Source organism: Nuphar pumila, chromosome 13 (assembly GCF_984573655.1).
Source record: "Nuphar pumila chromosome 13, dmNupPumi1.hap1.1, whole genome shotgun sequence".
Taxonomy (NCBI): Eukaryota; Viridiplantae; Streptophyta; class Magnoliopsida; order Nymphaeales; family Nymphaeaceae; genus Nuphar; species Nuphar pumila.
In genome coordinates, this window is record NC_143261.1 from 6,313,247 (window position 1) to 6,337,970 (window position 24,724).

At 41.9% G+C, this 24,724-nt stretch overlaps 1 protein-coding gene across 1 annotated transcript; it reads right to left on the reverse strand.

Moving 5' to 3' along the window:
• Positions 1-20,770: 20,770 nt before the first annotated feature.
• On the reverse strand, positions 20,771-21,916 carry LOC149817622 (uncharacterized). Its single transcript, XM_089985255.1, has one exon. The coding sequence runs from the start codon at positions 21,866-21,868 to the stop codon at positions 20,978-20,980; it is 891 nt and encodes a 296-aa protein (XP_089841381.1). The 5' UTR covers positions 21,869-21,916; the 3' UTR covers positions 20,771-20,977.
• Between the last annotated feature and the right edge of the window lie 2,808 nt (positions 21,917-24,724).

A 24,724-nucleotide genomic window follows, 5' to 3' on the forward strand; every position in this document is an offset into this window, starting at 1 on the left:
ATGTACCCAACTAATTATCTTTTTATTTTTCATGAAATTAATGTAACTAATTAGGTAAATAATAATAGTTATCAAGTTATTTTGCAATTAATTAATTTTAAAATTTTTATATTATTAAAATTAATAAATAACTCAGACCAGTCAAGCCGATTCAGTAGCCGGCAGGCCGACCGAAACCTGGTCCACGTATATAACGGGCTGAGTGCCAGTAGCTAATGAACCCAAACCTAAAACCTTGACCCAAACCCGGCCCATGACACATCGAGTTGTCTTGGCCCATCGAGTTGTCCAGCCGGTTGCCCACCCCTACTTTGAAGAAACAATGGCACCAACTTTTCTCAAATGATATTATAGTATTGACTTAGTGCACATATGCCATAAAAAAACCTCTATACATAATAATTTCCTAATGTGGCATTGTAGTGAAGAAAAAAAAAGTATTTTAGTGGCATGAAACTCTGGACCTCAAGGGGTTTACCAATTGGAGGCTTGCCAATTTGCAATGGGTGCCGATTTTTTTTTTTTTGGAGTAGCCCAAAAAATCTTACATGACTAATTGCTTGCCTCAATGATAAAAGTCCAAATTTCTTTTGTTTTATTTATTGATGTGGCCCTAATAATTTTTCAAACGATAAATAGCTTTGGCTAGTGCACATGATTGTCATGAAAACCGACTATGGAAACTTTTTGTATATCATAATCTCCAAGAGTGTGAAGTCTTACGAGGGTGAATGCAAGCCTCATAATCATAAAAGACCAAATCTCTTATGTATTCATACTGACGTGTTTGGATTTGATCAATTGGTTGCCTGCCTTAAGATAATGACAAAAGGCTGAGTAGAGATGGCAGTGGATCAGGGGAAAATGGGGGTCTGCCCCGCCCCGCCTTGGACCGAGGATATGAAACGGGGATGGAGGTTAAAATCAAAACCCATGCAGGGATATAGGCAAGGGATGGACTTACGCTTTTTCTCGACCTGTCTCACCCCGTTTGGACCAAGGATGGAGGGTATGAAACATGGATGGAGGTTAAAATCAAAACCCATGAGAGGATGGAGGGGGGGATAAACTTACGCTTTTCCTGTCCTGCCCTGCCCCACCCCACCCGTCCCCGTCCCCGTCCTCGATCGCTGCCTTGCCCCACGCCGCCCCATCCTTGATCCTTCTTTAAAAATGGCAGTGGACCGAGAAAAAATAGGCCCTGCCCCGCTTGAACCGAGAATGAAGGACATGAAACGGGGATGGAGGTTAAAATCAGAACCCGTGCGGGGATGGAAGCAGGGATGAAGTGTAAGATTTTGAGACAGGACTTCTTGGTTCCATCAAGGTTGTTAAATGCGATGAGGCGAAGCAAGGCGTTGAGCTTGCGCTTCGCCTCTGAGGCGTACGCCTCAGGTACTGAGGCGTACGCCTCTCACAACTGGTATGAAAGTGAAGTGGTGGGAGGGGAGGCAGGGAGCGGCGGTGGAGCAGCTGGCCGGCACGTGGCGGTGGATCCACCGGCACTTGGGGTTAGCACAGCCGACGAATCGGGCGGAGGAGGAAGACTTGGGGATGAAGGAGGGGGTTCTGGAGGTTGATGAAGGGCAATTTGCGCATCACAGCACGCCTCAATACCTTGAGCGTGCGCCTCGCCTCTGAGGCGTACGCGTACCCCTCTCACAACACTGGGTTCCATCTTATAGACAATTTTTTCTTCCATTGTCTACCCATTCCTAGAAAATATTTTGACACTCTTCCATTGAGAATAAAGTACCTGAAAAGACGATGAAGGTTTCACTGGTGCAATCAGTATTTGGACCTGCAACAGATGAGAGATAAGTTGATGAAAGACCGAATAAGCACCTCAAGATGAGAACTAACATGAGACTAGAAAGCAAGAAAGGTGGGAGTTGAAACCTTTGACTTTGTTCTAGTTTGAAGGAAAACTCAGAGAGATAGAAACCCTTTCACGTTTATGATAAGAGGTTGGGGCGAACAAAGATTAAGGCCGTACCCAGGACTTGAAACACTTAGAACTTGCAAACGACTTTTCAGTGCACTCAGTCACTTTTTCTATGACGCTACTTCTCTACATCCAATTTGTTTGATTTCAGGACAAGATGGTTGTCGTCTGAGGCAATGCATGACAATCTCCTGGCACAAGCATCTGGGAACATGATCTCCAGTTAGTGTTAGAGAAGAATCTTTAGATGTTCTGAACAAGGCCCAACCTACAGTTACTCCAGGTCAAATTCCATGCCACCTTTTTTAGGTCAATAAGGCAACATTGTTTAACCACTTTTCAGATTTCTTTCCTATTGTATCTATTTCTTCTCGTTATTGCCCTCTTTTTTCTTCAGCAAAGGCCGTGGCATTGAAGGAAGTAGCCAGTAATGAGTCAGGAGAGATGGACGATCCTCCGCTATTTCGCCAAGGCAGACCACAAGCTTTTTCTATGGCAGTTTCTCCTAAACTCCAGTAAGGATCTAGAGAGGGGCCTGGGTGTCTGCTACAAAAGCAATGCCCATGGTAAAGAATTTTCAATTCCATGGCATTTCAGCAAGTTCCTAGCTTGATTGATGGTTTTTTCCATCATCACCGCTAAAGACAATGTCTTCTGCATACACTAGAAGAAGAGTTGTTCCTTCGGCCCTTCGTTCGATGAACACGAAGTAGTCTGCATGGCACTGCATGAACCCAATCTCTACCATAGCCCCATGAAATCTCTCAAACCGCACTCTAGGAGACTATTTGAGACCAACTTTCCTGAGTTTGCACATTTTGCCTTCCTCCCCCTTATGTGTTGTCGCCAACTTTAATGTTTGTTGAATCATCAATAAGGCATTTTGTCTTTCATCTATAACTCCTTTCAATCTAAATTCTCCATATTGGTCGATAGTGAAATGAGAGTTGGGGTGACCATGCCATCAACAAGGCATTCTATTGATTTACTCTGGCACCTTCCTTATACTATTGATTAATCGTAGACAAGATCGATAATTCATCTGCAGCCCAAGTCCTATAAGCAAGGTTTGCAAGAGAATTTGTCCACCCTATTCTTTCTAAGACCCCCTTTCTACTACTATTGTAGGGATCATTGGATTACAGCCTCTAGCTAGATTCCTAACAGCTTCCCTTTATGAATAGGAAAGAATTATTGCCTTTTTTATAACACAAGTACAAGTCTGGTGCGCATAATTGATACCTGCCATCCATACTCGGAGAAAGGGACCGAAAGAGCCTATTTATTCTATGTTGGTGGATATCTTCTACTGGCACAACCAAGATAATAATTAGCCTTATTCCAAATTCTAAACACAAAGTAGCATCTAGTGTTGCAGACAATGTTGTTAAAATCAGATCACTAGGTGATCAGTTTTTCAAAAAAAAAAATTGATAAAATCAGTTCAAATTGAAATGAAGTGGATCTTTTGTAATTGAACAATTTCAAAGGTTAACTTTTTCTTTAACTTTACTTTTTATAAATATATTTTTAAAACTATATCACTAAATTGATTTAGGGCAGAAGCGGCACACTCGAGTCGATTTTTCTTATGCAACAAAAAAATGGCTGATTTTTGAAGGGGCCAAATCAACTCTTGTATTGATTATTTGAAAGACCAATTTGATCTGATTGGGCCAATTCAGATCCATTTCAGTAACAACAACAACAAAGACATCCCAACTTTATCACTTTTGGGATTCTCTTAGGTTATCTTTCAGTTCATGCAGTGACTGCAATATCCTGAAATTTTACTTTGTAGACTATCCAATATGATGCTAATCTTTCCTAGCTTGGTCACATGGTACCAAAATTTTAAAATTTAAAATTTTCTTGAACCAAGTAAACTTAATGCAATTATAAGACAGATACCAAGGAATTAAATGGTGAAAAAAAGGGACATCATATATTCCTAACACTATGGTTACATTTGGCATCACTACCCTTTGGGCATAATTAGATTGTGCTAAAAGCATTAAGCTGCTAACTCCAATAGAGAAATTGAATTTGGTGAACTTCCCAATTTTTTAGTACCCCAAATTGTGAGAACTTCCTGAATTTTCAGTATTCCAAATCTAACCCCAAGTTCACATTTTATTTTTTCTTAATATTTAACAAGGGGAAGCCACGTGTCAGAAGTGGGCTCGGGAAAGATTATCATTCTGTCATATGGCTCACCCTTCGGCCACCCTCTTCCTACACGTTGATCTTAAAGGCAAGGAATATGCATCCAAGTATTGAACTCTTGATGTCTTTTAACTTGAATGCTTTAAGCCAGTCCACCTAATTAGGTGTGCCGAACACTTCTAATAATAGCACCTTCCACTATTGGCCATGGGTCTTTCAGCCAATGATACTAGAAAGCACTTGATTGCACTATGAGAACCTTTTATCAATGTTGTCATAATCATATCAGATCCTGAATTGATTTTCAAAAGGATTCAGTAAATTAGCCGATTTCAATTCTAAACCGAAACGAATTGAACCCATTTTTTATCCAGCAAGCAAATGATGTGTCACAAAACATTAATCTAACGTTTACAAATATTTTAAAATACGATGAATTAGCTTTGTTTTATATCATTTTTTGGCCAATACAAGTCAATTTACAACTGACAACATTGCCTTTTAGACCAAAAGTGTCAATACGAACAATATGACCAAATGCTGCCAAATGTATATTTTTGCTCTATGTAGATGATATGATAATTTTTTAGGATAGACAAGATCATGATTGAAAATGTGAAAACTCGCACTGACAAAAACCTTTGAGATGAAGATTTTAAAAAATTTAAAATACTTTTTGGGACTAGAGGTTGCATACTCAACAAAAGGTTAATTGTTAACTCGCGGAAGCTTGTAATCAGAGTGCAAGAGAGCAAGAGAGAATTGAGGGAGAGAAATTGCAATAACAAGAAGCAATCACAACGAGGTTGAACAAAAGAAAGCTCAATGCATTTACTTCATTCACAATTTTGCCCGCAGGCTATTACAATTCAAGTATACGGGCTGCCCCTTCCGAGTATTGATTCACCTGAACCGGGCAGCTTACATTAGACTCAACAAAAGCAAAACAGACTCTAAGCGCAACTGTACACTGTAAGTTGCAAGGGAACACACTCCCCCCTTCAAATCATGCGCCGTCCTCGGCGCCATCTGTTTCGTGGTAAGCCCTGACTTCAGTCGGGTAGTGGTTGTTCATTCGGAATGCAGGCTCCCACGTTGGTTCCGCTGTTTCCTCCCACTGCACCAAGTATTTCTTCGCTTGTCCCAAGTAGTTGACCTTGTGGCGAAGGATCTGACTGAGGTGCTTCTCGGCCGGTTGTGCTGCCGGGGCCCTCTGCATGATGGGAGCGCGTTGTGGTGCACTGCGTTTCGGGTCTTCATCATCTGGATGGAACTGCTTGAGGTTGCACACGTGGAACATCGGGTGCACCTTGAAGTATGGGGGCAACTCTAGCTTATACGCCAACTTACCCACCTACTTTGTGATGGTGAAAAGTCCCTCATACTTTCTGAGTAGTCTGCGGTGCCGCCCGCGGAAGATGCTTGTGCGACCAGGATATAACTTCACCAACACCTGGTCCCCAACTTGGAACTCTGCGGGCCGACGGTGTTTGTCCGCCCACTTCTTCATTCTCTTTGCCGCTTTGTGTAAGAATGCCTTCGCCAACTCATATGGCTCGTGCCAGTCGCAAACAAATTGATAGGCAAAGGATGGCCTTCCCTTTTCTTGTGCGGCAAGAGTATGCGGGGTCAGTGGCTGCTGCCCCGTAGCTATCTCAAATAGGTTGTGGCCAGAAGACTCGCTCTTCTGCAGATTATAACAAAACTGTGTCACATCAAGGAGCTTCACCCAATTTTTCTGATTGGCACTAACAAAGTGCCTAAGGTACTGCTCCAGTATCCCGTTGATGCGCTCTGTCTGCTCATCTGTCTGCGGATGGAAGCTTGTTGAAAACAACAAATCAGAGCCAAGTAGCCGAAATACTTCACGTCAGAACTTGCCCGTGAAGCGAGCATCGTGATCACTCACAATGCTCTTTGGTATGCCCCAATGCTTCACCACATGCTTTACGAACAACTCTGCAGTCTTCTCTGCAGGGCACTCCTTGGAAGCTGGGATGAAGGTGGCATACTTTGAGAAACGATCCACCACGACCAAAATAGAACCGAGGCCTTCTACCTTCGGCAAACTAACAATAAAGTCCATAAAGATGCTATCCCAAGGACGTTCTGGAATTGGTAGAGGATCAAGGAGACCGGCAGCCTTTTGATTTGTCCTCTTATCTTGCTGGCAGATGAGGCATGTCCGCACATACCCCCTCAACGTCGTCTCTCATCTGCGGCCAATAGTAGCCGCGCTCAAGGAGTGCTAAGGTTCGCTTCTGACCAGGATGGTCGACCCATAATGTATCATGACACTCCTTAAGTAGTTCTCGGCGAAGGCTTCCCCATCGCGGCACGAAGATGCATCTCTCTTTTGTTACGAGGATGTCATCCTATAGCCAAAATCGTCGAGTCTTCCCTGCTTGCGCCAGAGACACAAGGTGTTGTGCAGTCGGATCCTTCTGCATACCTTCGCGGATGCGACTCAACAATGCGCCCTTCAAGTGCACTTCAGAAGGTTCCGCGCGCGCAGCTGCCAGTTCAACCCTACGGCTCAAAGCATCCACCACAACATTGGTCTTTCCGACCTTGTACTCCAAGGCAAAGTCGAACTCAACAAAAAACATCTGCCATCGAGCTTGTTTAGGCGTCAACTTCTTCTGCGTCTGAAAATAGCTCGTGGACACATTATCAGTCTTGATGACAAACTCAGCACCCAAGAGTTAGTGCCGCCATGTCCTAAGGCAATACACAATAGCGGTCATCTCACATTCATGCACTGTGTAACGCCTTTCTGCATCTTTCAACTTTCGACTCTCATATGCGATCGGATGACCATCTTGCATAATAACTCTGCCAATGGCAAAGTCTGAGGCATCTATGTGGACTTCAAAGAGTCTCGAATGATCAGGCAGTCGCAACACTGACTCCCTCACCAAGGCTTTCTTTAAGTCATCAAAGGCATCTTGGCATGCTCCTGTCGAGAGCCATACCCGATTCTTCTTTAACAAATCTGTGAGGAGCGCAACAATGAGGGTATAGCCTTCGATGAAATGTCGATAATAGTTTGCTAAACCAAGGAATAACCACAATTCTGACACTTTGTTTGGCGAAACCCATTCTTGGATGACCCTTATCTTCTGCCCATCTATACGCAGCACACCACGCTTCACAACGTGGCCAAGAAAGCTAATCTCCTCTTGCCCGAAGAGACACTTCTCTCGTTTGACATAAAGGTCATTCTCCTTTAGCACCTGAAACATTGTTCGCAAGTGCCCGACATGTTCCTCCATGTTGCTGTTGTAAACCACGATATCATCCAGATCGACTACCACGAACTTGTCTAAGTAAGGGTAGAAGATCTGGTTCATCAAAGTCGTGAACATGGATGGAGCATTCGTCAGCCCGAATGGCATTACTAAGAATTCGTAAGCACCATAGCGGGTGACGCAAGTTGTCTTCGGCTCATCACCTTCAGCAATCCTCACCTGCCAGTAACCCGATCGCAGATCTAGCTTCGAAAAGATACGGGCACTGCCTAGCTGATTGAACACGTCCGCTATCAATGACAATGGGTACTTGCTCTTCACCGTGACCTTGTTCAAAGCACGATAATCCACACATAACCGTTTATAGCCATCTTGTTTAATCTGAAAGAGGACTGGGGCACCAAATGGGGCTTTTGATGGACAAACAATGCCTGCATCCAACATCTCATCTAGCTGTCTGCACAACTCCTTCAGCTCAGCTAGCCCCATATGATATGGAACCATTGCGGAAGGATTCACTCCTGTGGTCAGCTCAATCTTGTGGTCGACCTCACGTCTTGGCAGAAGACGCTTTGATAATTCCGGAGGCATCACCCCCGAAACTCCTCCAATAGTGGGGCTAGGGTCAGCGACACTGCTGCTTCTACCTTCCCTTCTTCTGCACGCACTGCAACTAAGAATGTCTGCTCCCCATGCTTGACACCCTTCTTCAGTTGCATTGCCGATAACACTGAAGACTTGCCTTTCTGTGTAAGGCACTGCACTGTGTGGGACAAGTCTAACCCCATGATCGTCAACGTGTTAAACTTTGGCAACATCATAACATTCTGGCTTCGCAGAAACTCCATACCCAAAATCACCTTGAAATCGTTCAGAGGCACCATAGAGAAGTTGTCTTTGCTGACCCAACTCCCCACTTGAGTAGCCACATCTCTTGCTTCACCAAGGATGGGCTTGGCCTCAGAGTTTACTATTTTGATGGTCCTCTGCTTTGGCCCAGTTTTCAAGCCCAATTGTTTTGCCTCTTCCCGCGAGACAAAGTTGTGTGTGGCCCCAGAGTCTATCATTGCTGAAGTAGACTTTCCATTCATAATGACTTCTACGTATATAAGTTCCTTACTGACCTGCATGTTCTTAGCCGTGCAGCTTCTAGTTACGTTAATCAATCGCATGACCCCCATCCTTGGTTGCATTGATTCAGCGTCACTGCATTCAGTATTGCTGCATTCTTTCTGTGCAACATTGGCTTGCCTGTCATCCTTTACGAGGTGCTTTGGGCACTGCCTGACGATATGTCTATCACCGCAGAACCAGCATGTCACAACTGCACCCTTGTTGTTGTTGTTATGCTTTGTGAAGTTTGGTTTATTTTCGGATTGATGGCGTGTCAATGCCTCACCGTTATCATTGCGCTGCTCACCCTTCTTGCCCCTGTGGTCAGGCTTCTTCTCGACTTTGGTTGATGGGGTGAAAGGCTTACGCTGAGTGTCAACTAAGCGCTCGACCACCACATTTGCATCTTCCAAAATACGGGGGTTGTTCCTTTCCACTTCAGACTGTGCCCATGGCTGAAGTCCCGCAATGAACCAGTTGAGCATGTTGTCTTCTAGCATATTGGGTAACTCCAGCATAGGCTTCTGGAGCGTTCTGATATATTATTGCAACAAACCAGAGTGTTTGAGCTCACAAACCATCCGGTATGCCTGTCTTTGCGCATTTCTTGGCATGAAGTAGTTACACAACTTCATTTTGAAGTCATCAAAGGTGTCTATCACACATTGACCCCTCTCCATGTCATTGCGCTTCCGCCTCCACCACGCAATAGCATCTTCATCAAGTAATGTTGTTGCAGCCTTAATCCTCAAATCTTCAAAGGTCACATTCTGGATATCCAAGTAGTCTTCTACTTGGAACAAGAAGTTCTCAATGGCCTTGCTGTCATGAGAACCATTGAATTTTGTGGGTCTTGGCATATCAATCCTTGATGGCCTCTCACCACTTCCGCCATTTAGGGTCACCGTTCGCTGCAACGTACGGTTCTTCAACTGAAGCTCCCCTACTTTAGTCTGCAAATCGGACATTGTAGTCATCAACGAAGTGACCTGCCCCATTAATAAGGTTACCTGCTCTTGCAGGCTCGCCACCACATCATTCAGTCCATTGATTGATTCACATGTGCATGAAATCGCTTCCTCATGCGAATTCACCTCTTCCACTAGCTTGTTAACAGTTGCAACCAACTCTTTTTGGCCCCGAGGTGAACCCATCTCTTCAGCTTCGGCAACTGCCTTGCCTTTGGTATTGCGCAAGTTTTGATAAGGTGCCATGATGTCTTGCTCACAAATTACAGTCTGTCGGTGTGTCTGTCGACACCGACCCCAGAGTCCCTTCCCCAGTACGAGAACGAGATCTGGTACCACTTGTCACAGGCCTATTTCCTTCAATGAGCCAGCACGACGTGACGGTCCCTCCTCACCGCCGCAAGCCTACTTGTTAGCTCGCTTGCCGGTAACAGAAGCTTGTAATCAGAGTGCAAGAGAGCAAGAGAGAATTGATGGAGAGAAATTGCAATCACAAGAAGCAATCACAACGAGGGTGAACAAAAGAAAGCTCAACGCATTTACTTCATTCACGATTTTGCCCACGGGCTATTACAATTTAAGTATACGGGCTGCCCCTTCGGGGTATTGATTCATCTAAACCGGACAATTTATATCAGACTCAACAAAAGCAAAACAGACTCTAAGCGCAACTGTACACTGTAAGTCGCAAAAGAACAATTGGGGTGGTGAGCTTAATGATGACCCTGTAGTGTACATAAAAGGTTAATTGTTAACTCAACATAAGTATGCAACTGATCTGATTAACAAGGCAATGCTAGCATAAGATAAGAAACATATTGACACACTCATGAAAGCCAATTATAAGTTCGAGCATTGGAATGGTGAGCTTCATGATGACCCTATAGTATACATGCTGTTGGTAGGAAGTTTGTTTCAAGGATAAACATCACTTTCGTTGTGCATGTGGTAAGCTAATTTATAAGTGCTCCTAGGTCATTAGATATATTAGTGGCACAATGCATTATGTTCTATTCTTTTCAGTTTCATTTGCTTTGAAGTTAAAAGTATATTATAATTCAGTTTTTTTAGGAGTTTCTCAATTTCATGGAAAGGCAATGATAACCCTTGTGTTTACAACTATACTCAAGAAATGCATATATAGATTATTTGAAATCTGATTTGTGTGCACGATACAAATGAAGGCATGGGTGACAACCACACTAAAAAATTTTTAATAGGTGGTTTGGACAATAGTTCAAATGGGGTTTCCATGTTGATGGTGGTTGAACTTGAAGGTAACTGATTCATGAGGTAAATAGCAGTTTGGACAGCATACGGGGCAGTATATTTGAGGCACCTTGGATTGAGCAAGAAGAAGGCTGTGTTAATTATGTGGCGATGCTCAGCACTACCATTTTGCTCATGCGTGTGTGGACGAGATTCTATGTACCACCGAGGTGGTATCCCATGTGGTAAGCGGTGTCCAATGCCAAGTTGAAGACCCACGATCGAATACCTCTACCACATTGGGGCATAAGAGATATTTGGTAGGGGTCTGCCTAATTAACCCCAGCTTGCCTTTCAAAAAAAAAAAAATCCAATCCCACACGAATTGAGATATTGGGACTCAATTTAGTTGCAACAAGAACACATCAACAAGAAGAAAATTCCCTAACCTCCAAAAGCAGCAAAGTCTGTTAAAATGGTTGTCATTTCCAACCTCCCACTAGCAAAAAAAAAATTGAAGTTTTCAACCTCCCACAAAAGTGTGCTTCGACTTAACCACAACGATTTGCCATTGTTTGTCACATAAGTGGCAATTCAACACCAGTTTTCCTTTCTCCCTTTCAATATTAATCGCCAATAGTCATGGGGCCCATATCATTATTAATGCACCAAAATTTCTATGATTTAAAAAGCAATTTTTTTGGTAAAAAAACACAATTAAAGGGTCTATTTGTAGCAAATTGAGTTGAGTATGTCAAATACATGTAATTGAGTAGAAACAATTTTCACCTGTACTTTGTCGGGTAGCAGAAGCACGTCACCTCGTGTTGTTACGTTGCAAGTAGTGGTCTCCTTAACCCCAGTTCAAAACATTTTTCGTGTACCTATGCCTCTTTAGGTTGGCCACGTGTTCCTTGACACTTGCAACTATACGTGTGTGAGTGTTTTTTCATTTAGTTGACCATTCAAATGGCGATCTATATGCTTGATTTTATAGAAAACACTAACACACACACAAATGGCGATCTATATGCTCTGGCGATCCAAACAGATTCAGTTGATTTCATCCAAACATAACTCTTGGGCATGTTTTTTGACAGCATGAAATCAACTGAGTTATGTTTGGATCTTAATTTATAGTCTTGTTTTGGATCTTATTTTATATCGGATCTATCTCATATCTATATTAGTTCTTGAGTCATGTTTGGATCATAGTTTAAGATTGGATCTATCTTAGATTAGTAGCAAGATTAGGATTTTTAGGGTTTTCCTCTCTTTATTATAAATATTTATTGTAGAGAGAGACTGAAAGACATAAATGAATGATTTATAAAAGATTTTTTGTTATTTTCTAGAGTTTTATGTTATTTTTCAGGTTTTTCTAGTTCTAATTTCGTAGGTATGCTAGAGTACTGATTCTTACGGAGACCAGAAGTGTTTCACTTGTCCGCTACATCAATTTGGTATTAGAGCATCAGTTGTTTCTCTCGATCATCGCTTTATTGTAAAGTTCGAGGGAAGATCTTGTTAGAAAAAAATGACGATTCATCTCGATTTGTTTTATCGAATGATTTGAGGGCATAATCCCGACAGATTTTGGAAGATTAAGAAAAGATCCATGGAAGATCATCAAATATGTATGGAGCGTCTTAAGGATGATTGACAAGAAATGCATAAGGCTCTTGATCAAGTGAAGAAAGACATGAGCGAGATATAAGATCACCTGATGTCATGGACATACTTCTTTAATAGATCTGCGCGGCACGACGGTCCTTCCTTACCGTCGCAAGCCTTTCGGTCGTTCACTTGTCGTTGCAGAAGCTTTAATAATTGAAAGTGTAAGAAAGTGAGAGAATAGAGAGGGAAATAAATCACAATCACTCAAAAGCAATCACAACGAGGGTGAACAAAAGAAAGCTCTTCGCATTTGCATTCATTCACATTTTTGTCCGAAGGCTCGTTACAATTCAGATCTACGGGCTGACCCTTCAGGATATTTTTTTCAACCTGAACCAAAGTACATGGCTGGCCTGAAGAAAGTTGCAAGTGACTCAACACTTTACATCAAGACTAAACCAAAGCAAAATAGACTTTAAACACAACTATACAAAGTAGGTCGCAGGGGAATAGACTCCCCCCTTTAAGTCATGTGCCACCCTCGGTGCCATCTGTTTTATGGTAAGCCTTGACTTTGGCCGGATAATGACTCTTCATCTGGAATGTTGACTCCCATGTCGGCTTCGCTGTCTCCTCTAACTACACCAGATACTTCATGGCTTTGCCCAAGTAATTGACCTTTTGGCAAAGGATCTTGCTAAGATGCTTTTCAACCCGTTGTGTTGTAAGGGCGTTCTATAGAATAAGAGCTTATTGTGGCATGCTACATTTCAGATCTTCCTCGTCCGTACAAAACAATTTCAGGTTACACACATAGAACACCAGGTGCACCTTGAAGTTTGGAGGCAGGTCCAGCTTGTACGCTAGGTTGCCCACTTTCTTGGTGATGGTGAATGGTCCCTCATACTTTTTGATCAGTCTGCAGTGTCGTCAATAGAAGATGCCTATGTGATTCGGGTAGAGTTTCACCAATACCTGGTCTCCAACACGAAACCCAACAGGACAATGGCGCTTGTCTGCCCACTTCTTCATCCTCTTGGCCGCTTTGTGCAGAAATGCCTTTGCCAGCTCGGTCTGCTCATGTTAATCCTGAACAAACTGATAAGCAAAGGATGACCTTTCATTCTCCTACACAACTAGAGTTTGCGGGGTCAACGACTGCTGTTCCGTGGCTATCTCGAACAGGTTGTGGCCTGAAGCCTCGCTCTTCTAAAGATTGTAGCAGAATTGGGCCACGTCTGGGAGCTTTACCTAGTCCTTCAGATTGACACTAACAAAGTGCTTGAGGTATTACTCCAATAGTCTATTGATACACTCCGTCTGCTCATCGGTCTCTAGATGGAAACTTGTTGAAAATAGCAGATCAGAGCCGAGTAGCAGAAACACTTTATGGCAAAATTTGCCCATAAAGTGAGCATCACAATTGCTCAAAATGCTTTTTGATACACCTCAGTGCTTCACCACATGTTTGACGAGCAACTCTATCATCTTCTCTGCAAGGTACTCTTTAAAAACTTGGATGAAGGTGATGTATTTAGAGAAACGGTCCACCAACGCCAAGATGGAGTTAAAGCCATCTACTTTTGGCAATCTAACAATAAAGTCCATGAAAATGTTTTCTCAAGGACGTTTTGGGATAGATAGAGGCTCAAGGAGGCCGGCAGTCTTTGAGTTGGTCTCCTTGTCTTGCTGTTAGATGAGGCACGTTCACATATATCCCTCTGCATCATCTTTTATTTACGGCCAATAGTAACCGTACTCAAGGAGTGCTAAGGTCTGCTCCTAACCTGGATGACCTGTCAATAAAGTATCATGACACTCCTTAAGTAGTTCACGGTGAAGGCTTCCCCACCGCGACACAAAGATGTGTCCCTCTTTAGTCACAAGGAGGTTGTCCCGTAGCTAGAATCGTTGAGTCTTTTCCGCCTGCACCAGAGAGACAATGTGTTACACTGTTGTGTCGTGTTGCATTCATTCGTGAATGTGGTCCAACAATGTGCCTTTCAAGTGAACTTCGAAAGGTTTCACCAGCACATTCGCCAGTTTTGCCTTGCTACTCAGGGCGCCAGCAACAACGTTGGTCTTCCCCACCTTATACTCTAAAGAGAAGTTGAACTCAGCTAGAAATATTTGTCATCGAGCTTGCTTGGGTGTCAGCGTCTGTAAATATCTCGTGGCGACATTGTCCGCCTTGACAATGAACTCAGCACCCAGAAGATAGTGCTGCTAGGTCCTGAGGTAGTGCACGATGGCCATCATTTTACACTCGTGCACTGTGTAGTGTCTCTCCGCATCCTTTAGCTTTCGACTCTTATAGGTAATTGAATGGTCCTTTTGAAAGAGTACTGGGGCGCCAAAGAGTGTTTTAGCATGATGAATAATGTTTGCCTCCAACATCTTGTCCAGCTGTCTACACAGCTCCTTCAATTTAGATGGCCCCATACGATAAGAGACCATGGTAGGGGGCTTTGCTCTAAGGGTCAATTCTAACTTTTGATTGACTTCACGTCTTGGCGGCAGACACTTTGGCAGTTTCAGAGGCATCACTCCCCGAAACTCAGCCAATAGTGGGGCAAGGGTCGGTGACACTGTTGCTTCCACATTTCCTTCTTCAGTGCGTACGATGACTAAGAATGATTGATCTCCACGCTTGATACCCTTCTTCAATTATATAGCAGATAGCATTGAAGACTTACCTGCAAGAGTAAGGCACTGCACCATGTGTAAAAAGTTTGGCCTCATAATTGTCAATGAGTTGAACTTCGACAACATCATCACATTTTGGCTGCGAACAAACTCAATGCCCAAAATCATTTTGAAGTCTTTCAGGGACACCACTGAGAAGTTGGCTTTGCTAGCCCAACTCCCAATTTGGATAGCTACATCCCTTGCTTCACCAAGGATTGGCTTGGCCTCAAAGTTCATCGTCTTGATGGTCCTCTTCTTTGGCCCAAGCTTCAAGCCCAACTACTCTGCCTCTTTTTGTGAGACAAAGTTATGTGTGGGCCAAGAGTCTAGCATTATCGTACTAGACTTTCCATTCGTAATGACTTTCAGATACATGAGTTCTTTGCTAACCAGCATGCTCTCGGCTACACAACTTCTAACTATGTTGATCGTATGCATGTCTCTCATCCTTAGTTGCACGACCTCAGTGTCACTACTCTCTGTCTGCACTACATTAGCCTGTTCATCATCTTTCACGAGGTGCTTTTGACATTGCCTGACAATATGTCTCTCACCACAGAACCAACAAGTCACAACCAACCCTTTGTTATCGTTATTGTCGTGCTTTCTATAATTCTATTTCTTGTCGGAATGGTGTTGGGTCAACGACTCACCTTTATTATCGCGTTGATCCTTTTTCTTGCCTTTGTGGTCCAGTATCTTCTCAACCTTAGTTGACAGAGTGAAGAACTTGCGTTGTGTATCCACTAGTCACTCTATCGTCACATACACATCTTTCAAAGTTTGAGGATTGCTCATTTCCACTTCGTACTGTGTCTAAAGTTGTAATCCCACAATAAACCAGTTGAGTTTGTCTTTATCCGGCATATTGGGTACGTCTAGCATGAGCTTCTAGAACATCCTGTTGTAGTCGTGCAAAGCTCCAATGTACTTGAGTTCTGCCACCATCTGATAAGCTTGGCGCTGTGCATTCCTTGACATAAAATATTTTTGTAGCTCACTTTTGAAGGCTTCAAAGGTATCAATCACACAGTGCCCCCTTCTCATGTCGCTATGCTTCTGTCTCCACCATGCTAGCATTTTCGTCGAGTAGAGTTGCTGCCGCCTTCACCCTAAAGTCTTCGACCAATATATTCTAAATGTCTAAATAGTCTTTCACTTGGAACAAATTTTTTTTTGGCCTGGCTATCCCTGAAACCATTGAATTTAGCTATCCTCGGCACATCTATCTTTGATGGCCTATCGCCATTTCTGCCATTGAAGATAGTTGTCCGCTACAGAGTGTGATTCTTTAACTGAAGCTCCTCAACTTCAGTCTGCAGGGTGGTCACTGTCGTAGTCAGCGAAGTAACCTGTCCCATATCAGCATGTTTACTTGCTCTTGCAGGCTCGTCACCTCGTCGTCCAATCCTCTGAACAACTCAACTACGTGTAAAATCACTTTGTCGTGCAAAAATATTTTACTAAATATGCATGGTTAATCAATATAACATTAAAAAAAAAGTGAAGAAAGAGAGTCATGGTAGAGTTCTGGCCATGGAGGCGAGGCATTGAGCACAATGAAAAGGCATCATCACAAGATAGAGGAAAGGGATTAACATTAACAACTTTTAATCTATTAAAATGACCAAAACACTATCAAAAGTGGCGACGTTAAAGATTCATAATGTTAACTCTAAATTAACTAGAGGTCCACACATTTCAAAGGGGTCAGTTGCACTATAGTCCACATGAAGCACTTAAAGTCTAAATAGTTTAACAGCCAGTGGACGACTCTCTCTGTTGTACTTTAGCAGTGATGGAAAGAAAATGAACTCAAGAGACGATAGCTAATTAAACAATGGTGTTAGAGTGAAAGTTGCCTCCGAGAAGGTACTCAAAAGGCATGAAGCGGGCTGTATCGAATCAGGCTTGTATCGATTGGTATAGGTCAGTTTCAAAAAACAAATTTAATTCAGAATTGATGAAAAAATAGGAAAAACTTTAAATTTTCAAAAAATTCCAAAAAAAAATCTTAAAAATAAGAAAAATCAGAGGGATATAAGTTTTAAACTAAAATTCATAAAAAATAAAAAAACTTAAATCTTTAAAAATAAGAAAAAATCAGAGAGAGATAAGTTTTAAATTAAAATTCATAAAAATAAGAAAAAACAGAGAGAGAAGAGCAGGATGAGGGCACCTCTATTGATCGGCGGCACCTTCTCTGCCGCGGTGAGAGTGCCTCGCAGCCCTCACCAGCCACCGAGAGGCATACCACCACCTCGTCCTCACCGATCAAGATGGAATCATTTCGGCCTGAATCATAATTTTCAAAATTTGTTTGCTTAATTACCTATGTGTTTTAATTTGTGAAAAAAAATTGTTATGAGACTTCTTAACTGCCTATGTGTTTTAATTTCTGAAAATTCTTCCTGTGAGGTTGCTTAATTGCCTGTGTTTTAATTTGTGAAAAAAAATATTGTTATGATACTTTTGAACTGCCTACGTGTTTTAAATTTCTGGAAATTCTTTTTATGAGGTTGTTTAATTGCCTATGTGTTTTAATTTGTGAAAAAAAAATCTGTTATGAGATTTCTTAATTGATTATGTATTGTAAATTTTTTGAAAAAGCTATTATGAGATTGCTTAGCTGCATAGGTGTTTTAAATTTTTAGAAAAAATTTTGTTGTTAGGTTGCTTAACTACTTATGTGTCTTGATTTTCTGGAAAAAAAAAATTATTATGTAATGCTTAATGCCTATGTGTATTGATTGTTGACAAAAAACTGTTTTATGAAAATGCTTAGTACCTATGTGAGTTGAATTTTGAAAAAAAATCTGTAATGAATGCTTAACTGACCATGTATCTTGATTTTGAAAAAAAAAACTGTTATTAGATTGCTTAATTGCCCATGTGTCTTGATTTTCTGCAAAAAAAAAATGTTATGTAATGCTTAATGCCTATGTATATTGATGGTTGAAAAAAAAAACTTTGTTAGGAGGATGCTTAGTACCTATGTGTGTTGAATTTTGAGAAAAATCTGTAATGAATCCTTAACTGCCCATGTGTCTTGATTTTGGAAAAAAAATTCATTAGATTGCTTAACTGCCCATGTTGTTCTAAACTGGGAATATACCCTATTCTTAGAAAACATATATGAAATTTATAATTTAAATATTGGACAGTTCCTTTATTTTGGCGGACATTAATGAAACTAAAGGCCCAAAGGTTGTAGCATTAAATGAATAACGAACACATTTCTTATGTTTTGAATGAGTATTGAACTTAGTTTAAAGTTTTTGTGATTTTGTTACTTGTTTTTGTGATTGTGGATGGATTTGGTTGATCTTTTGATACCTGGTCCTTAGTTGGTCACATATTTTGTATTGGGATTCATGAACTTGAGTTTTAGGAGGTTTCCCAAGTTTTCTCTTATAGCATATTTGGTTGCATCCTTTAGAATCACTTTCTTATGGGCATGAGAGTGATTCTAATTTTTAAGGAGCAACCAAACTGTGAAAACATATGGCAAGAATGTCATTTAAAAAAAAAAGTTTTGAAGCATCTAATTTTTTGTTACCTATTAGGTTCACTTTTCTTTTATAATATTTAGGATTTTTTTCAATTGCATGAAAAAGTATTTTCAATTGCATGAAAAAGTATTTTCAATCATAAATACTTATTACACTGACTAGGCAGCGACAATAGGTATGACAGGCAGAGCCAGCGTGACTAGGACAGACTATGATACTGGGGCAGTTTTTCCAAGGTTGTTAAATGCGATGAGGCGAAGCGAGGGGTTGAGCCTGGGCTTCGCCTCTGAGGCGTACGCCTCTCACAACATGAGACTCTCAAGTATCTGTGGTATATCTAAAATATCGTAAAAATATGTGGCATTTTTGTAGGGATGTTAATGGATTGAATTTAATGCGTATTCCACTGCATCAGAACGACCTTTGTTTAATGATCAGATTTGGAAAGCTGAAACCCCATCTGCTAATAATCAGATTTCTTTTTTTATATTTACCTTAGGCACATCACTGCAACGCCTCAGTACCTTCAGCGTGCGCTTCGCCCCTGAAGCGTACGCTACACCTCTCACAACACTGAGTTTTTCTGTGTAGTGCATGCGTGCAATGCTATGAAAATCGAATCAAATCAGCTGGTTTGAATTGAATCAATGGCCCAATTTTGCTTTGTTGCAGGGCTTGATTGGGGTACTTGCAAAAATTGCCTGATTTTCGGTCAGAATCAATTTTCGGCATGCAAAAGGAGAATATGCACAATTTTACTGAAGAAAGTCTTCTCCCTTTTTCGTTTTCAGTTTTTTGCATTTTTTCATTCTTTATAAAATTCTATTTTTTTTATTTTTTTCTTATTGTGAATAAAATTTTGTTAAATAGATCATTCTATTCAATACCGGCCAATTTTCTGAGTTTTCTCTTAAAATGAATTGGATTCAGAAACCGTTGCTAACCACTTTGGAAGTTTGTTTGACAATGGTGCTGCTATTCCATGCCCAAACTCACCCAGCAGGCTGCGAACAGATATCAAGCAATCAGGGGTTCACCAAGTACAGGGTCGAGTTTGGTTCACGCACGCCCGTGCGTGTGTGTGTGCGAAGCTTGACCTTGGTGCATGCATGCCTGTGTGGTTTTTACTTTGTGTAAACGATTTATAACGAAAAGTAGCTGACACACAGCATGCTCGACTGAGCATCAAAATATATAATGAAACCACAACAGAAAATACAACAATTATTAGAAGCTTCTTGCTGCATGGGGAAGCTCGCTTCAGAAGCGGGAAGCTCTTCACTTCCCCCCAAAAGAAAGAAGGTTTTGATAAACCCACTTCTAAAATATGGAAACTGCCAATTGGTGGCAGCTAAGGATGCAAGTCCAGAATCTCCAAAATGTATGGTTTTAGCAAATCCACATGGTTATTTGGGATAAGTGAAACGGTTCAGCTGAGGATCTACCACTACTTTCACTTGTGCAGCTGATTGGAATGCAGCTGAAAAGCTGAAATTAAAACTGGAAGAACATTGGCAAAGGTCGTAGAAGCATTCACAAGTGTAGAAATTGGTAACTACCACCTCATCCAGGTGGAAAGTGAAACTGGAGTCATAGTGGAAAGCTTGCTTCCTCGTTTGTAAATCAATTATCTTTCAATTCTTTAATGTTTTGTTCTCGCTTCTTATTACTTCTCACTCACTTCCCCCGCCCTTCTTACGAATTTTATATTAAAAAATACTATGTTTTTAAAACAAGCTAGCATGTTGGTTTTATACCATTTTATACTTGTGTTTATGTTGTTTTTTATTTGCTTTCTGTTCGAGATTCATATTGCTTTTTATGTGTTTTGTTTTTGTTTTTTATGCACTTGCATATTCGCTTCACAACCGTATCTTGCTTCCCCGCTTCTCGCATCCATTTCGTTTTCTGGTAACTATGAAAAATATATATCAAATGAACAGGCACTGTGAAGGCCACCATCATTGCAGAAGGAACAAAAACTTGAGATTAATTTATACATGTTGTTTCAAGCAAACAAAAAATGAAAAAAAACGAATAGACACAAGAGTTCAAGAATTGACATCATTCCCTAACTTGCAATAAACTCGGGAATATTGCTCTAAGCAATTTGAATGATTAACTACACTGTAGCAATCCAAATCTGATTATTCTCATCATTATTATCACAAAATTTCTTTTTTTTTTCTTTTTTGATCGAACGTATATGGTAGCAATTCCACTCGGGATCGTTTGTGATTTCAGTGCGGCACCCACATTCAAGAGCTAAACAACTCAATCGATTTTCTCCGAAACTCTATGTTTAATATCAACAACAATGTCTATTTAGGACAATCACGGCCACTCTTGCTCAAAACCAACTTGGTGTCCAACTACTCTTGTATTCATCACTTAGAACTACAATCAAACAACACCCCACTTACCAAAAACCACATCTTTGATCTTTCTAGCAGACACCCACATCCCCAATTCCAGAGAAGATGAAGCAAAAAGGCTGAAATTTTGCAATCATTTACCGAAAAGAACGTTCAGAACGCTTCGGAATACCTGTCCCCTTTTGCTCAACTGCTCCCTGGCGGCCGCCTCGTCCAGCTGGAACCCCTTGGCCTTCATCCGCTCCAGCAGCTCCCGCGCCTCCTCGACCTTCTCCATCCGACAGAACGACTCGAAAACCGCCACGTACGTCGCCGGACCCGGCCGGATCCCCTGATCCAGCATCTCCACGACGTACTTCCCGGCATCGCCCGGGCGGTTCGCCGCCGCGAGCCCCCGGACGAGGACGTGGTAGGTGTAGGCGTTGGGGCGGACGCCGGCGGCGAGCATCCGCAGGTAGACCTTGAGGGCCTCCTTGGGCTGGCCAGCGTTGGCGTAGGCCTCGATCACGGCCGTGTGGGCGACGACGTCCGGCATGTTCCCCTTGTCCTTGATCACGGCGAAGAGCTCCAGCGCCTCGTGGGTCCGGCCGTCCCTGGAGAGGAAATCGAACATCTTGATGGCGTTCGGGGTGAGGCCCTCGGTGCGCATCCTGTGGAAGACCTCCTGAAGGTTCTTGGGGTCGTCGGGCTCCTCCACGACGGGCTTCTTGCTGAAGGGGTCGTAGGGCGGGGGGAGCTTGCCCTTGTCGATCGCCTTCGTCTTCGCCGATCGATCGCTGCCGGATTCGTCGTCGGAATCGGAATCGGAGAATTCGATGCGCTTGCTCGGGTTTCTCCGGGATGCCTCCGTTGAGAACCGCCTGAAATTGGGGGAAAACCCTAAACCTAACCCTAGGAGGGGTTTTCCAAGGAGGAGGGGACGGGGAGAGGGAAGGAGGCAGGCAGAAGGAGAGTGACGGAGGAAGAGGAGTTTGCAGAGGCAGAGGGAGAGGAGGGAGGGTTTAGGGTTTTGGAGGAGAGCCATGGTCGTTCTTTCTTTGCAGGAGACGACCGGTTCGGTGTTGGGTAGAGAGGGTTTGTAGGGAGGGAGTGTTGCTGTGACAAATATCCCGAGATTTATGAAAATATCGCGATAAACTAATCAGTCTTAAATCTTTATTTTTGGCAATATTTTTAAAAAAATATCGAGTTTTTTCCTAAAAAAACTAAACAACGTGTTTTAAACGTGTTATTTTATATTTTTATTGGATCCCACTCCCTCCTCCGCCAATGCCCACCTCATTTGAGAAAAAGTTGTACATCAAGCATGGCTCACAGGACCGCTCGGTGCTGCCTGCTCACTCTACCCCCTACAAATATTGGATTGTTCACCCACCAACAGGAAACAGGGAACGTGAGCTGGGTTTAAACCCTCACGAGATAAGCTAGTTTTTACCCTGGTGATCGCACCATGATAGTAATCGAACTTAGTACGATAAGAACCGTTGATTCACACAATTGGCAATCATGATGCTTAGTTGAAAAGCCGGTGAAGCGAAGCTACAGTGTGCCAGATTATGACTGAACGTCTCTAAGTCAAAATCCAAGTCAAGAAGCGGCGATTGTTCCTATCGTCCGTATGCCGACCCGCAGTAAGGGCCTCATGCTTCCAAAGGCTGTCATTGGTATGCTCCTATGTGGCTGATGAGCCTTGCAGGTAGCCTTGAAATGTAATTCCTCTTGGTCGGCGGACCGAGTCATTTGCAGGCAACTTAAATAAGCTATGGGTATTGTAAGCGACAGAGTGACCTTGCTGCCACAATCAATTGATATTTAGCTTCTTGTCGTATCGATTTGTCCCTCCCTCCCTTCTTTTTACCACGCGAAACAAACTCTTCTCTAGTACTAGAGGAGGTTTTTGAGAACTTAAAGAGTGCCTTAGTTGGGGCATAACAACGGCTAAAGTCTCGTCAATGTGAAGTTTTCGGGTAATAGAGTCTAGCCCACTTGGTGTGAGCTAAGTAATATCCACCCTTTTGGCACATGTTGCATGATCGCAACACTTGCTTGTCCCTTGTATTTTTAGTCTAGGTCATGGTTTGCTGGTCTGCAATACTTGTGCGCACAATTATAACACATGTTACATAGTCGCAACACTTGTTCGTTCCTTACGTCGGTAGGTAAGATCATGGTTTCTATCAAGTTAGTTTTCAATCATATTACCAGAAATAAAACAGGCCCTGGATCCGAAATCCACGAGCGAGCAGCAAACTATTTGTGAATTATCGGGTGAAGCAGTCCCGGGTCTGGATATTGTCCGATCCAAAATCCAACACAATCTCACAGTCATAACGGGTGTGGGCCATAGACGTCACAGCTGCTTCACTACTACGCAATGGTCAAGGTCCAAAATAACCCTTAGCTTTCTATCAAATTACAAAATATTGCCCTTCACTGGATGCAAACGTTTTTGAATCAGGAACAGCTAAGTTAAATACATAGCTTCAGATTGAAATCGGATCCGGAAGAGCAACCATAATTAATCCGGCCCATTTGCATCCCTACTCACAGAGTAGCCCGTTTTCCTAGCATGGTTGCACCTCGGTTACAAATATCGCGAGATTTATAAAAATCTCGCTATAATATCGCGACAAATTGCCCAAAAGTTTAAAAGGGCAATTTCTCGCAAGATTTAATAAAAAACATAAATATCATGATTTAAACGTGATATTTACGTTTTAAACAGCTATTTATCATGAAAAAACCATGTATTTTTTTTTAAATATTTTTTTATTGCCAAGCTTTTGCTGAAAATGCGAGATTTATGAAAATTTTCCAATTTCTCAGGATTTTTTGAAAAAAGAGATTTTTCCATTTTTAACGTTTGTCACTACCGTTGCATTCAGAATTGGATCATGGATTAGGTAGGATTCAAATCCCGGCCCACACGGGTCTAAAGTTGAAATGAGGTGGATGTGGCTCGGACCCATGGTTGAATGGAGTCCTTATCCACTTTCATTAAAGTGGATTAATAGTGACAAACTTAAAAAAAAGGAAAAAATAACGACGACCAAAATTCCACGAGAAACTGAAAATCTGCATATTCGTTAGTTTTTATGGTAAAGAAATATAAAAATAAAATTCTCAGAGTATTTAAAAGAACAAATAAAATACAACAACAACAATCCATAAGAACAAATAAAATACAATATAAAAAATAGATTCACCAATTTTTAGCAAACGCTAGCTGATAAAAAACATACATTTGTATGTTTTGTATGAATTTTTTTGTGATAACGTGAACATATCGTAATATTTAGTGGTTTAAAACTACAACCTAAAATATTGCATTTTTTCACAATATTTTTAAAAAACATCACCCTATTTATCATTGCGAGGTGCATTCAGTTTTCGATGAGAATGGATGGCATCATCTAACATATGATGGGATCCATCTTACAATCAATCTTGGCCATTCAATCAATGACTAGGATTAGTCCAAATTTTCACCTAAAAACGACTGCTTGTTATTTGGAGGGGTCCAAAACTTAGAGTTGTCAAGGGGTCAGGTACCTGACCCATCAAGGTGTACTAAAAAACCCATCCAAATAACAATTTGTCGAGTTTTTTCGGGTCGAGAAAATGAGATGCTAAACCTAGATCCGCATAATTTCAGATGTCCCTATTCCTAAACTTACATGTAAAACATTCGGGTCGGGTCGGGTCGGATACCCGATACAAACTTGACCCATTGACAGCTCTAAGTTGGATCTGATCATCTGACGTGCGATTCGCTCTGACCTTCAAAGCCCGTTGGAAGAAGGAACCATCTCCGTAAACATAATCAAGATCGCGAACCCTCTTTGGTAAATTCGCATTTTCCGCATCACCTACACATCAA

Coding starts and splice junctions, on each gene's coding strand:
- LOC149817622 (XM_089985255.1), bottom strand. CDS start 21,868: ATGGCTCTCCTCCAAAACCCTAAACCCTCCCTCCTCTCCCTCTGCCTC.